This window comes from Manis pentadactyla, chromosome 13 (assembly GCF_030020395.1).
Source record: "Manis pentadactyla isolate mManPen7 chromosome 13, mManPen7.hap1, whole genome shotgun sequence".
NCBI lineage: Eukaryota > Metazoa > Chordata > Mammalia > Pholidota > Manidae > Manis > Manis pentadactyla.
In genome coordinates this window covers 38,708,355-38,724,742 of record NC_080031.1, presented here as the reverse complement: position 1 = coordinate 38,724,742, position 16,388 = coordinate 38,708,355, and the positions used below count along the sequence as shown (strand labels likewise).

Sequence of the window (16,388 nt, the reverse complement as noted above, 5' to 3'; positions counted from 1 at the left end):
AAAGGATCTCCAGGAATGAAAGAATATCAAGAGAACTGTGTGACCAATCCAAACAGAACAATATACACATAATAGTGGTACCAGATGAAGAAGAGAGAGAAAAAGGGATAGAAAATATCTTTGAAGAAATAATTGCTGAAAAATTCCTCAAGCTGGAGAAGGAAATAGTCCCTCAGACCACAGGAGCCCACAGATCTCCCAACAGAAGGGACCCAAGGAGGAAAACACCAAGACACATAATAATTAAAATGGCAAAGATCAAGGACAAGGACAGGGAACTAAAAGCAGACAGAGAGAGAAAAAAGTTCACCTACAAAGGAAAACACATCAGCCTATCATCAGACTTCTCAACAGAAACCTTATTGGCTAAAAGAGAATGGCATGATATATTTAATGCAATGAAACAGAAGGGCCTCAAACCAAAAATACTTTATCCATCAAGATTATCATTTAAATTTGAAGGAAGGATTAAACAATTTCCAGATAAGCAAAAGTTGAGGGAATTTGCCTCCCACAAACCACCTCTACAGGGTATTTTAAAGGGTCTGCTCTAGATGGAAGTACCCTAAGACTAAACAGATGTCACCAGAGAAAATAAAATCACATCAAAGAAAGCAGACCAACCAAATACTAACTAAAGGCAAAAAATAAAATCAGCTTTCCAAAAAAGCAGTCAAGGGAAACACAAGAGTACATAAAAAAAACACCTAACATATAAAGAGTGGAGGAGGAAGAAAAAGAAGGGAGAGAAATAAGGAATCATCAGACTGTGATTATAATAGCATAATAAGTGAGTTGAAGTTAGATGGTTAGATAGTAAAGAAGCTACCCTTGAACCTTTGGTAACCACGAATCCAAACCCCGCAATGACAATAAGTACATATCTATTGATAACCACCCTAAATGTAAATGGACTGAATGCACTAATCAAAAGACACAGAGTAATAGAATGGAAAAAAAGCAGGACCCAGGGGGCAGAGCCAAGATGGCGGTGTGAGTAGAGCAGTGGAAATCTCCTCCCAAAACCACATATATCTATGAAAATATAGCAAAGACAACTCTTCCTAGAATGGAGACCAGAGGACACAGGACAACATCCAGACCACATCCACACCTGCAAGAACCCAGAGCCTCGTGAAGGGGGTAAGATACAAGCCCCAGCCCTGTGGGAACCAAGGGCCCCTCCCCCCAACTCCTGGCAGGAGTAGAGGAGACTGAGCGAAGAGGGAGAGGGAGCCCAGGACTGCTGAACAACCAGCCCAAGGCATCTGGAACAGAGCGCAGACACAGTGCCTGCACGGGGCTCTGGATACTAGGGAAACAGGGCAGCAGGACCGGTGAGTGGGTGCCTGAGGCCGACGACGGAGAACAAAGAAATGGGAGGGGCCTTTTTTTTTTTCTCTTTTTTTTTGGCAAGTGCTTTTTGGAAGTCTTAAAGGGACATGGACCCCAATACTAGGGAAACAGGGCAGCAAGACCAGGGAGCAGATGCCTGAGGCCGGAGCCTGAGGACAAAGAAAATTAAGCAGTTTTTTTGTTTTTTGTTCTTTATTTTTAATTATTTATTTATTTGTGTTTTTTGTTGTTGTTGTTGTTGTTGTTTTGGTTTGGCAAATGCTTTTTGGAAGTCTTAAAGGGGCAGGGCGGGACACTTAGTCCAGAGGCATGGAATCTGGGGATATCTGGGCACCCTAAGCCTCTGGGCAGCAGGGAGCATGGAGACCCCTTACGGAGATAAATAGCCTCCCAGCTGCTCCCTCTCCAACAGGGCTCCACCACTTTGGAGCAGAAGCCCGAGCCAGGCCATGCCCACAGCAACAGCGGAGATTAACTCCACAGCAGCCGGGCAGGAAGCAGAAACCCTGTCTGCGCGCAGCTGCCCAGCACAAGCCACTAGAGGCCGCTGTTCTCCCAGGAGAGGAGGGCCACAAACCAACAAGAAGGGAAGTTCTTCCAGCCGTCACTCGTCCCAGTTCTGCAAACTATTCCTATCACCATGAAAAGGCAAAGCTACAGGAAGACAAAGATCACAGAGACAACACCAGAGAAGGACACAAACCTAACCAGTCTTTCTGAAAAAGAAATATCAAAATAAAAATCATAAACATGCTGACGAAGATGCAGAGAAATATACAAGAGCTAAGGGATGAAGTCTGGAGGGAGATTACAGACGCCTGGAAAGAGATTACAGAAATGAAACAAAATATGGAAGGATTTATGAGCAGAATGGATAAGATGCAAGAGGCCATTGATGGAATAGAAATCAGAGAACAGGAACGCACAGAAGCTGACATAGAGAGAGATAAAAGGATCTCCAGGAATGAATCAATATTAAGAGAAATGTGTGAGCAATCCAAAAGGAAAAATATCCGTATTATAGGGGTACCAGAAGAAGAAAAGAGAGGAAAAGGGATAGAAAGTGTCTTTGAAGAAATAATTGCTGAAAACTTCCCCAAACTGGGGGAGGAAATAATCGAACAGACCACGGAAATACACAGAACCCCCAACAGAAAAGATCCAAGGAGGACAACACCAAGACACATAATAATTAAAATGGCAAGGATCAAGGACAAGGAAAGAGTTTTAAAGGCAGCTAGAGAGAAAAAGGTCACCTATAAAGGAAAACCCATCAGGCTATCATCAGACTTCTCGACAGAAACCCTACAGGCCAGAAGAGAATGGCATGATATATTTAATACAATGAAACAGAAGGGCCTTGAACCAAGGATACTGTATCCAGCACGACTATCATTTAAATATGAGGGTGGGATTAAACAATTTGCAGACAAGCAAAAGCTGAGGGAATTTGCTTCCCACAAACCACTTCTACAGGGCATCTTACAGGGACTGCTCTAGATGGGAGCACTCCTAGAAAGAGCAGAGAACAAAACACCCAACATATGAATAAAGGAGGAGGAGGAATAAGAAGGAAGAGAAGAAAAGAATCTCCAGACAGTGTATATAACAGCTCAATAAGCGAGCTAAGTTAGGCAGTAAGATACTAAAGAGGCTAACATTGAACCTTTGGTAACCACGAATTTAAAGCCTGCAATGGCAATGAGTACATATCACTCAATAGGCACCCTAAATGTAAATGGACTTAATGCACCAATCAAAAGACACAGAGTAAAAGAATGGATAAAAAAGCAAGACCCATCTATATGCTGCTTACAAGAAACTCACCTCAAACCCAAAGACATGCACAGACTAAAAGTCAAGGGATGGAAAAACATATTTCAGGCAAACAACAGCGAGAAGAAAGCAGGGGTTGCAGTACTAATATCAGACAAAATAGACTTCAAAACAAAGAAAGTAACAAGAGAAAAGAAGGACACTACATAATGATAAAGGGCTCAGTCCAACAAGAGGATATAACCATTCTAAATATATATGCACCCAACACAGGAACACCAGCATATGTGAAACAAATACCAACAGAACTAAAGGGGGAAACAGACTGCAATGCATTCATTTTAGGAGAATTCTACACACCACTCACCCCAAAGGATAGATTCACCGGGCAGAAAATAAGTAATGACACGGAAGCCCTGAACAACAAAGTAGAACAGATGGACCTAAGAGACATCTATAGAACTCTACATCCAAAAGCAACAGGATATACATTCTTCTCAAGTGCACATGGAACATTCTCCAAAATAGACCACATACTAGCCCACAAAAAGAGTCTCATTAAATTCCAAAATATTGAAATTCTACCAACTAATTTTTCAGAACACAAAGGTATAAAACTAGATATAAATTCTACAAAGAAAACAAAAAGGCTCACAAACACATGGAGGCTTAACAATATGCTTCTAAATAATCAATGGATCAATGAACAAATCAAAATAGAGATCAAGGAATATATAGAAACAAATGACAACAACAATACAAAGCCCCAACTTCTGTGGGACGCAGCGAAAGCAGTCTTAAGAGGAAAGTATATAGCGATCCAGGCACACTTGCAGAAGGAAGAACAATCCCAAATGAATAGTCTAACATCACAATTATGGAAACTGGAAAAAGAAGAACAAATTCAGCCTAAGGTCAGCAGAAGGAGGGACATAATAAAGATCAGAGAAGAAATAAACAAAATTGAGAAGAATAAAACAATAGCAAAAATCAACAAAACCAAGAGCTGGTTCTTTGAGAAAATAAACAAAATAGATAAGCCTCTAGCCAAACTTATTAAGAGAAAAAGAGAATCAACAGAAATCAACAGGAACAGAAATGAGAATGGAAAAATCACGACAGACTCCACAGAAATCCAAAGAATTATTAAAGACTACTATGAAAACCTACATGCCAACAAGCTGGAAAAGCTAGAAGAAATGGACAACTTCCAAGACTGACCAAGGAAGAAACACAAAAGTTAAACAAACCAATTACGAGCAAAGAAATTGAAACGGTGATCAAAAAACTACCCAAGAACAAAACCCCCGGGCTGGAAGGATTTACCTTGGAATTTTATCAGACACACAGAGTAGACATAATACCCATTCTCCTTAAAGTTTTCCAAAAAATAGAAGAGGAGGGAATACTCCCAAACTCATTCTAGGACACCAACATCACCCTAATACCAAAACCAGGCAAAGACCCCACAAAAAAAGAAAAGTACAGACCAATATCCCTGATGAATGTAGATGCAAAAATACTCAATAAAATATTAGCAAACCGAATTCAACAGTATATCAAAAGGATCATACACCATGACCAAGTGGGATTCATCCCAGGGATGCAAGGATGGTACAACATTCAAAAATCCATCAACATCATCCACCACATCAACAAAAAGAAAGACAAAAACCACATGATCATCTCCATAGATGCTGAAAAAGCATTTGACAAAATTCAACATCCATTCATGATAAAAACTCTCAGCAAAATGGGAATAGAGGGCAAGTACCTTAACATAATAAAGGCCATCTATGATAAACCCACAGCCAACATTATATTGAACAGTGAGAAGCTGAAAGCTTTTCCTCTGAGATCGGGAACTAGACAGGGATGCCCACTCTCCCCACTGTTATTTAACATAGTACTGGAGGTCCCAGCCACAGCCATCAGACAAAACAAAGAAATACAAGGAATCCAGATTGGTAAAGAAGAAGTTAAACTGTCACTATTTGCAGATGATATGATGTTGTACATAAAAAACCCTTAAGACTCCACCCCGAACTACTAGAACTGATATTCAAATATAGCAAAGTTGCAGGATACAAAATTAACACACAGAAATCTGTGGCTTTCCTATACACTAACAATGAACCAATAGAAAGAGAAATCAGGAAAACAACTCCATTCACAATTCCATCAAAAAGAATAAAATACCTAGGAATAAACCTAACCAAAGAAGTGAAAGACCTATTCCCTGAAAACTACAAGTCACTCTTAAGAGAAATTAAAGGGGACATTAACAAATGGAAACTCATCCCACGCTCATGGCTAGGAATAATTAATATCGTCAAAATGGCCATCCTGCCCAAAGCAATATACAGATTTGATGCAATCCCTATGAAACTACCAGCAACATTCTTCAATGAACTGGAACAAATAATTCAAAAATTCATAAGGAAACACCAAAGACCCTGAATAGCCAAAGCAATCCTGAGAAAGAAGAATAAAGTAGGGGGGATCTCACCCCCCAACTTCAAGCTCTACTACAAAGCCATAGTAAACAAGACAATTTGGTACTGGCACAAGAACAGAGCCACAGACCAGTGGAACAGACTAGAGACTCCAGACATTAACCCAGATATATATGGTCAATTAATATTTGATAAAGGAGCCATGGACATACAATGGGGAAATGATAGTCTCTTCAACAGATGGTGCTGGCAAAACTGGACAGCTACATGTAGGAGAATGAAACTGGACCATTGTCTAACCCCATATACAAAAGTAAATTCAAAATGGATCAAAGACCTGAATGTAAGCCATGACACCATAAAACTCCTAGAAAAAAACATAGGCAAAAACCTCTTAGACATAAACATGAGTGACCTCTTCTTGAACATATCTCCCTGGGCAAGGAAAACAACAGCAAAAATGAACAAGTGGGACCAAATTAAGCTGAAAAGCTCCTGTACAGCAAAAGACACCATCAATAGAATAAAAAGGAACCCTATAGTATGGGAGAATATATTTGAAAATGACAGATCTGATAAAGACTTGACATCCAAAATATATAAAGAGCTCACCCACCTCAACAAATAAAAAACAAACAATCCACTTAAAAAATGGGCAGAAAAACTGAACAGACAGTTCTCCAAAAAAGAAATACAGATGGCCAACAGACACATGAAAAGATGTTCCACATCGCTAATTATCAGAGAAATGCAAATTAAAGCTACAATGAGATATCACCTCACACCAGTAAGGATGGCTACCATCCAAAAGACAAACAACAACAAATGTTGGTGAGGCTTTGGAGAATGGGGAACCCTCCTACACTGCTGGTGGGAATGTAAGTTAGTTCAACCATTGTGGAAAGCAGTATGGAGGTTCCTCAAAATGCTCAAAATAAACTTACCATTTGACCCAGGAATTCCACTCCTAGGAATTTACCCTAAGAACGCAGCACTCAAGTTTGATAAAGACAGATGCACCCCTATGTTTATCCCAGCACTATTTACAATAGCCAAGAATTGGAAGCAACCCAAGTGTCCATCAGTAGATGATTGGATAAAGAAAATGTGGTACATATACACAATGGAATATTACTCAGCCATAGGAAGAAAACAAATCCTACCATTTGCAACAACATGGATGGAGCTAGAGGGTATTATGCTCAGTGAAATAAGCCAAGTGGAGAAAGAGAAATACCAAATGATTTCACTCATCTGTGGAGTATAAGAACAAAGGAAAAACTGAAAGAAGAAAACAGCAGCAGAATCACAGAACCCAAGAATGGACTAACAGGTACCAAAGGGAAAGGGACTGGGGAGGATGGGTGGGTAGGGAGGGATAAGGGGGGGAGAAAAAAGGGGGTATTATGATTAGCATGCATAATGGGGGGGTGGGAGAAAGGGGAGGGCTGTGCAACACAGAGAAGACAAGTAGTGATTCTACAACATTTTGCTATGCTGATGGACAGTGACTGTCAAGGGGTTTATAGGGGGACCTGGTATAGGGGAGAGCCTAGTAAACATAATATTCTTCATGTAATTGTAGATTAATGATAACAAAAAAAAAGAAAAGGGGATTACTCCCTGATAAGATAAAACTAACTGTAAATCAATGATTAATGCATGCTTTAAATATCCTTAATTTTGATCATTTAAAGGGTGTCAGATGATCAGCTATGGAAATACATTTTTCTGATAATATTCCTTTCTCTTAAAAAAAAAAAAAGCAGTTCCTGTGTGGTGACCTCCAATAAGTTCTTCACAATGGTATAAAGAGCTTATCAAAGTGTGGGCAAAGGGTCTGTTTGTGTTTATACAGAGGATCAAAGCCCAATTTGGCTACCCAGAAAATGAAATAAGATACGATATGAAGAAGAAGTTCCAACATCAACATACTCTGGAAGTGTCATTAGAGAAGGGATCATCAAAAAATGTCAACAAAGATCCTGGCACTGCTGCAGTAGTAGCTGCATTCATCCCACTGGTTCCTGGACTTGCCATGGGAATGAAGAAGGAGATATCTAAGCTGGCCTGTGCATACAGTAAAACAACAAATTTGACTGGATCTATACTGTTGGAACTCAACCAAGAATTAGGAGAAGTGCAAGTTGCAGCACTCCAAAATCTTGAGACTACAGACTATCTACTGTTAAAAGAACATATGGGATGTGAACAGTCCCCAGGAATGGGTTGTTTTAAATTGTCTGATTTTTCTCAAACTATTCAAATTCAGTTAGACAATATCCATCATATCATACATAAGTTTTCACAAATGCTTAGGGTGTCTAACTGGTTTTCTTGGTTTCACTGGAGATGGCTTGTAATTGTAGGTCTGCTTTGGTTATGTAACTGTATTCCTATTATATTAATGTGTGTGCACAATTTAATTAGTAGTTTAAAACCTATACATGCTGAAGTTACTCTACAAGAAGATATGTCAAAGAAATAACCAATCTTCCCATGTTTTCTTCCATCTGTTACTTCTGTAGCTTTTCTTCTTCCTTCCTAATTACAACCCTTAAATAGAATTCGTGCCTCACATCGAATTTACTGAGTATCATAATTCTTCCAAGTGGTAAAGATACCTCAAGACAAATGCTGGGCATAGAAGCCACAGAGCATAAATCTGCAAAAAAGTAAAAAGCTAACCTTTTCAAAGAATATTGCTTCTCTCTCACTTACCAACTTTACATTTCCCTGTATGGCTCCAGAAGATGACTGGTTAGCCAGAGATGGGTAAGATCAATCCCTCAAGGGAGGAACAACCTAAGACAGGCACAGTCACAGGGGGGCCATCAGGTGAGAACTTGGGGATCAACAGAGGTGAGGCTTAGAACCTCACCCCCCCTGTTTTGAGAGAAATCTTCTGCATCCGTGGATATTTTGTTGCCCTTGTCTAGCTTGGATTAATACTTAGCTTATAGGCACACACCTGATCATCTACATTTGCTCTCTTACAGCACTAAACTATGTTTTCTACCTTTATCTTGCATCTACCTACCACTTCAGCATTTTATTAAAAATAATAATAATAATAATAAGGGAGAAATGTTGGATTCACATGTAAATCAAGTATAAAAATCAAACGAATAATCATAATTGACATGATTGTTTGTAGTTCATAATGCGTGATCAAAACTGAAAGTTTCTGTGATGACTGCCCTTGCACTGTTCACCATGTAAGAACTTATTCACTATGTAAGAATTTGCTCACCATGTACGAACTTGTTCGTTGTGCTTCAGAAGATCAGAGACTGATGAGAATCAGGCTTGGGGTGGATTAATGATTGTGCATTGAGTCCCGTGTACAGAATTTTATTGTCGTTAACTGTTAACAACCATTTGATCAATAAATATGAGAGATGCCCTCTCAAAAAAAAAAAAAGCAGAACCCATCTCTCTGCTGCTTACAAGTGACTCACCTCAAACCCAAAGATATGCACAGACTAAAAGTAAAAGGATGGAAAAAGATATTTCATGCAGACAATAGGGAGAAAAAAAACACGTGTTGCAGTACTTGTATCAGACAAAATAGACTTCAAAACAAAAAAAGTAACAAGAGATAAAGAAGGACATTACATAATGATAAAGGGGTCAGTCCAACAAGAGGATATAATCGTTACAAATATCTACGCACCCAACACAGAAGCACTGACATATGTGAAACAAATACAAACAGAATTAAAGGAGGAAATAGAATGCAATGCATTCCTTTTAGGAGACTTCAGCACACCACTCACTCCAAAGGACAGATCCACCAGACAGAAAATAAGTAAGGACACAGAGGCACTGAACAACACATTAGAACAGATGGACCAAACTGACATCCACAGAACTCTACACCCAAAAGCAGCAGGATACCCATTCTTCTCAAGTGCACACAGAACATTTTCCAGAGTAGACCACATACTAGGCCACAAAAAAAGCCTCAGTAGTGCTTGCTTCAGCAGCACATATACTAAAATTGGAATGATACAGAGAAGACTACCATGGCCCCTGCGCAAGGATGACATGCAAATTCATGAAGCATTCCATATTTTAGAATACTCCCAAACTCATTCTACAAGTCTAACATCACTCTAATACCAAAACCAGGCAAAGACACCACAAAAAAAGAAAATTACAGACCAATATCCCTGATGAACATAAATGCAAAAATACTCAACAAAACATTAGCAAACTGAATTCAAAAATACATCAAGAGGATCATATACCATGGCCAAGTGGGATTCATCTCAGGGATGCAAGGAAGGTACAACATTAAAAAATCTATCAACGTCATCCACCACATCAACAAAAAGAAGGACAAAAACCACATGATAATCTCCATTAATGCTGAGAAAGCATTTGACCAAATTCAAAATTCATTCATGATGAAAACTCCCAACAAAGTGGGTATAGAGGGCAAGTACCTCAACTTATATGACAAACCTACAGCCAATATCATATTTAACAGTGAGAAGCTGAAAACTTTTCACCTAAGATCAGGAACAAGACAAGGATGTCCACTCTCTCAAGTTTTGTTCAACATAGTACTGAAGGTCCTAGCCACAGCAATCAGACAAAACAAAGAAATAAAAGGCATCCAGATTGGTAAGGAAGAAGTAAAACTGTCTCTGTTTGCAGATGACATGATATTGTACATAAAAAACCCTAAAGAATCCACTCCAAAACTACTAGAACTAATATCTGAATTCAGCAAAGTTTCAGGATACAAAATTAATACATAGAAATCTGTTGCATTCCTATACACTAATGATGAACTAGCAGAAAGAGAAATCAGGAAAACAATTCCATTCACAGTTGCATCAAAAAGAATAAAATACTTTTATTAGGAATTTAAAATAGGACTAAACCTAACCAAGGAAGTGAAAGCACTATACTCTGAAAACTACAAGACACTCTTAAGAGAAATTAAGGAGGACACTAATAAATGGAAATTCATCCCATACTCTTGGCTAGGAAGAATTAATAATGTCAAAATGGCCATCATGCCTAAAGTAATCTACAGATTCAATGCAATTGTTATCAAAGTAACAACAGCAGTCTTCAACGAACTAGAGCAAATAGTTCTAAAGTTCATATGGAACCACAAAAGACCCCAAATAGCCAAAGCAATGCTGAGGAGGAAGAATAAAGCAGGGGGAACCTTGCTTCCCATCTTTAAGCTCTACTACAAAGCCACAGTAATCCAGACAATTTGGTACTGGCACAAGAACACACCCACAGACAAGTAGAACAGAATAGAGAGTGCAGATATTAACCCAAGCATATATGGTGAATTAATATATGATAAAGGGGCCATGGCTATACTATGGGGAAATGACAGCCTCTTCAACAGCTGGTGTTGGCAAAACTGGACAGCTACATATAAGAGAATGAAATGGGATCATTGTTTAACCCTATACACAAAAGTAAACTCAAAATGGATCAAAGACCTGAATGTAATTCATGAAACCATAAAACTCTTAGAAAAAAACATAGGCAAAAATCTCTTGGACATAAACATGAGCAACTTCTTCATGAACATATCTTCCCAGGCAAGGGAAACAAAAACAAAACTGAACAAATGGGACTATATCAAACTGAAAAGCTTCTGTACAAAAAGGACACCATCAATAGAACAAAAAGGCATCCTACAGTATGGGAGAATATATTCATAAATGACATATCCGATAAAGGGTTAACATCCAAATTATATAAAGAGGTCATGCACCTCAACAAACAAAAAGCAAGTAATCCAATTTAAAAAACCATAAAACTCTTAGAAAAAAACATAGAGGAGCTGAACAGACACTTCTCCAAAGAAGAAATTCAGATGGCCAACAGGCACATGAAAAGATGCTCCACATTGCTAATCATTAGAAAAATGGAAACTGAAACCACAATGAGATATCACCTCACACCAGTTAGGATGGCCAACATCCAAAGAACAAACAACAACAAATATTGGTGAGGTTGTGGAGAAAGGGCAACCCTCCTACACTGCTGGTGGGAATGTTAATTAGTTCAACCATTGTGGAAAGCAGTATGGAGGTCCCTCAAAAAACTCAAAATAGAAATACCATTTGACCCAGGAATCCCTTAGGAATTTACCCTAAGAATGCAGCAGCCCAGTTTGAAAAAGGTGTATGCACCCCTATGTTTATCACAGCATTATTTACAATAGCCAAGAAATGGAAGCAACCTAAGTGTCCATCAGTAGATGAATGGATAAAGAAGATGTGGTACATATACACAATGGAATATTATTCAGCCATAAGAAGAAAACAAATCCTACCATTTGCAACAACGTGGATGGAGCTACAGGGTATTATGCTCAGTGAAATAAGCCTGGTGGAGAAAGACAAGTACCAAATGATTTCACTCATATGTGGTATATATAAAAAAGAATAAACTGAAGGAACAAAACAGCAGCAGATGCATAGAACCCAAAGAATGGACTAACAGTTAAGAAAGGGAGAGAGACCAGGAGGGTTGGTTGGAAGGGGGGGATAAGGGGGAAAAAGGGGCATTATGATTAGCACACATGATGTAGTGGGGAGGCCACGGTGAGAGCAGTGCAACACAGAGATGACAAGTAGTGATTCTACGGCATCTTAGTATGCTGATGGACAGTGACTGTAATGGGGTGTTGGGTGGGGACTTGATAATGGGGGAGTCTAGTAACTGTGAAGTTGCTCATGTAGTTGTACATTAATGATACCAAAATAAAAATTAAATTAAATTAACCAAAAATAAAAAGAATTTGTGACAAGCCCTAATGAGAGAGTCACAGTAGAGATTTCTAGGACACTTTAGCAAGGCCATGACATTCATAGCTCTGAAATAATCATCTTTGCAGAACATCTCCTGGTTTGTTACTAGGCACGGAGCACCAAGAGACCATGCCATTCAACTTGTCCATCATGAGTAAGGTAACTGTCAGACATACCTAGTCACAGGCTGGACAGGCCTGAAATTAGTCCATTATAAAACAGAAGAGGTATATCCAGGATCAAAGGGCACCGTATAAACAAGTAGAACAGACTTCTGTGGCACCTACCTCAGTCGTAGCAGAGCCTGTCCCTCAGCTGACACCATGGCAGCATAAGGGAATCCTATGACTAGCTGACAGAGGCAGTCTGGGTCTCGTTCATGGATAGGTCAGCCAAATGGACAATAGCGGCACCAAGCCACACTCAGAGGTGGCCTTTAAAGATCAGGTGGCACTGGGGCATCCCCAAAATGGCCAGAGCTTAGTTGTTGCTCCAAGTTAACTATGCTGTATGGAAAGAGAAGTTACTGGGGGTTAGCATATATAGGGACTCTGGTAAGGCAAAGAGCTTGGCCAGTGGATCAGGAGTCCAAAAGGAGACAGAGTGGAAGCCTGGGGACAAGGGGCTCTTGGATAGAGTGCTGTGAATAGATATATGTGAATAGGCATACATTTGTATAAGAATCTATCATATATGTTAAAGCCCACCAAACCATTCTGCATGGAAGAGGCACTAAACAATCAGGGAGACAAAATAACCCAGCCAGTTGATGTCAGCCAGCCTATTTTCAGCCACCCCAGTGCTAGTGCAGTAGAACACTCCAGGGTAGCCATGGTGGCAAGATGGAGGCTATGGAAGAGCTCAACGGTATCTGTTCCCACTCACCAAGGTGATCTAGTAACTGCCAAGCATCCAACTTGCCAGCAATAGAGACCAAAGCTGAGTCCCTGGAAGAGCACCAAGTCTAGGAGACCAGCCTGGCATTGGTAGCAAGGTGACTACCCTGGACTCCTTCCATTCTGAAAGAGACATTGATTCACTTTAATAAGAACAGACATACAATCTGGGTATGGATAGTCAGTACTACTACCCAAAGGCTCACACACTGTTTGATCTACCAGCACAGGATCCCAAATAATGTATCAGAACAAGGGACCTGCTTTATAACAAAGGAGGTATGGGAGTAGGCACCTGGCCCGGGGATTTACTAATCACATCACAACTTGCACCATCCTGGAGCTGCCAACCTGACAGAGCGTTGGAAGAGCTTGTTGAAAACAAAGATGAAGCACTAGCTTAGAGGCAATATTTTGTTGCCTCTAATGGGGCATCACCCTCCAAGATGCAGTGCATAATTTGAATCCATGACTTCTGTTTGGTCCTGTGTCCCCACAAGTAAGAATATATGGGTTTGGGAGCCAAGAGATGGTGCAGAAGTAGCTTTGCTTACCATCACTAGTGGCAACTGACTTGAGGAATTTGCACTTGTCTCTGCAACATTGGGTTCTGCGGATTTAGAGGTCCTGGTACACAAAGGGGGAATACTTCCACCAGAAGAAACAGCAGGAGTCTTACTGAAATGAACTATGAGCCATGGCTGCCACTTCGGCATGCTGGGATCCCTGTGTCCAGGCACCAGCCAGCAAGAAGAGAAGCCATTATCTTCACAGGAAGTAAGTGACCTCAGTCATGAGGAGGAGGTAGCTCTCCTACAGACATGGAGAAATGTGTTTGGCACCCAGCTTATTTACATGGGTACCTACTGGTGCTCAGGTGCCCTGTTTTGAAGGTAAATGGAGAACTGTAATTATTCCACCCTAAGAAGAGCAAGGTGAGGGGGCCTCACACTCCTCAGGGAGGGTCCAGACATTGCCACTTATGCTCGCTGAGCAGAGGGCAAGGGGAATCTCGAGGGAATGGCAGAGGAGGGAGGTCAGGATCAGCTGTGGCCCCAGGACCAGCTGCAGTGGTGCGGAGTGTAGTTCACCCTACTAACCTTCCTTTTTCAAGTCTCTCCCAGGAAGAGAGGCCCATGAGAACCCTGGAGGAGCTACTCCTGGAACTTAGATGAAGTGGATCTGATTAGTAACAAGTGGACTTTTATGGACACTGATGCTATTGTAAATGTAACAGGTAAAAAAGATGTATTTTAATCTTCATTCTTTTGATTGGTAATAAGTTAAATTTTTTCTTCCATATGATTGTTTACTAGTTAGGTTTTCTGTTATGTGAACTGCCTGCTCAGGTCTTTTGCCTCTTTTTCTTTTGCGGCTTCATTGACTAATATAAATTCTTTATCGTGAAAAGTTAGTAACTGTTAAATTTGTGACAACATTTTTCCAGTTTTATGTCTGCCTTTTAATTTTGGTATTTTTTGACGTTTGACATGTCACTGCATTTCCTAGGGGGGATGGTGGCAAAGCCATCATGCCAGTGTGGGGTGTGAAGTAGTAGGTCTTGATGTTGTGGATTCACCAGGGTCCTCCAGTCTGCAGGCTTCCATAAGGCCCATCTTGTCCAACCCAGAGAATTAGATCCTGGCTCTGATATTTTGCCCATCACTACAATTCCCTGCGGTTTGGAGTCCTGTGTTGAGTTTTAGCCCCACAGACATTCAATCTCTCACTGGGGTTCTAATGCAAATGGCCAGACAGCCAGAACCCTTGACTTCCAGCCCTGCATGCCATTGAAACCATGCCACTGGGACACATCCACCCGAACAGAGCTCTTTGGGTACGAGTTGGGCCCAGACCAAAGCTGGTGCACCACCTTCGCCAGATTGCTTCGGTCGGTGGCTGTCCCGGTGCTGCTCTTCCCCCGGGGCTTTGACTTGCTGCTCTCCTCCCCACTGATTGGGCATCATGGATTAGTCATCTTCACTCTGCTGACTGATAATGAGTTTGAACTTTGCTTCCAAATGGTATTTTTTAGTTATGTCAAGTGGGTTAGCTGTTGCGGGTTCCCCAACTTACCTGAAGGTTGAAGGGCTGCCATCCGTCCAAGCATAAAGGTCCTGGCAGGCTGTGCTATTGCTTTGTTTCTCCTCCTGCCTTCTGAGCCCAATCCAAAAGTCGCCATCTGATGCCAGGAGGTTTTCAATGAACTTTTCTATCAGTCTCTGCTCATCTTCAGACTCTATGCTGACTAGCTGGCCCCCAGCCCTCCTGCAGGCTGCTCTGGCTTCCTCAAAGTCCAGTCTTCGAGAAGTATCGTGGAAGTAAATGACTTGATAACAAGGCCTCTGTGTCCCTCCCCAGCAGACTGGCTGTCCTAGAGAAAAAAGAAGCCAATCTATTTTAGTGCCCCCCAATTTATACCAGGGCAGGGATGGGATGAGGCACCTCAATGTAGCTGTCCCTGTGCAGGAACTCTGATCACTCATCAGTGGGCTGTTATCATGTCATTTAGACCCTCAGAGCAAAGTAACACGCCTTCCAGTGTGGGGATGCAGTGATTTAAACCTGGGTGCCTATTTCACCCATCTCATCACTCCTTTCCCCTTTGGCATCCACCAGTCAGTTCTCTGTGTTTATGAGGCTGTTTCTGTTTGTTTTGTTGGTTTGTTCATTTGTTTTTTAGACATGTTTATTTTTAGTGCACTAAGATTTGTGCATTTTATTGTTGTGTACCTCAGTTAAAAAGCAAAACAAAACTGGTGCTTATGTTGTGCAGGGTCTCAATGTTTTGTTTGTTCCATTACAGTTTCTTGCAAAATAGGCATTTTTGACTATTCTTTAAAAGAGAGGTAGATGAAGATTTGTGGTTTCACTTAAAGGCCCACAAATGACACTGTGATGCCATTAGGGAGCCTAGGGGGCAGTGTGTTTTAAAATGAGTTATCTCTGGTGGCTCCTTCAGGTAAGAGAGGTGTTCTGAAGTCAGCGTGGGCTCCTCTGCCCTGGAACCCTGTGCATATGTAGCAAGACTGAGAATTCACCTCATCTGTGCTATAAACAGAAGCTAAAAGCATTAGATCCATGGGGTTTTTTGCTACTGGTCTTGC

General features: G+C 40.8%; 1 protein-coding gene and 1 non-coding gene across 5 annotated transcripts in view; one reads left to right on the top strand and one right to left on the bottom strand.

Annotated features, from left to right (window-relative positions):
* LAYN (layilin) overlaps nt 1–16,388 on the bottom strand; it is a 33,561-nt gene that overhangs the window by 14,523 nt on the left and 2,650 nt on the right. For all 4 annotated transcript variants that reach the window (XM_036895704.2, XM_036895706.2, XM_036895705.2 and 1 more), the window contains exon 2: nt 15,358–15,655. In XM_036895704.2, coding sequence (XP_036751599.2) covers nt 15,358–15,655 — 298 coding nt within the window. The remainder of the gene's footprint in view (nt 1–15,357; nt 15,656–16,388) is intronic.
* Nucleotides 9,562–9,668, top strand: LOC118917673 (U6 spliceosomal RNA). Its single transcript, XR_005026878.2, has one exon. It is a non-coding gene; the product is annotated as a U6 spliceosomal RNA (small nuclear RNA).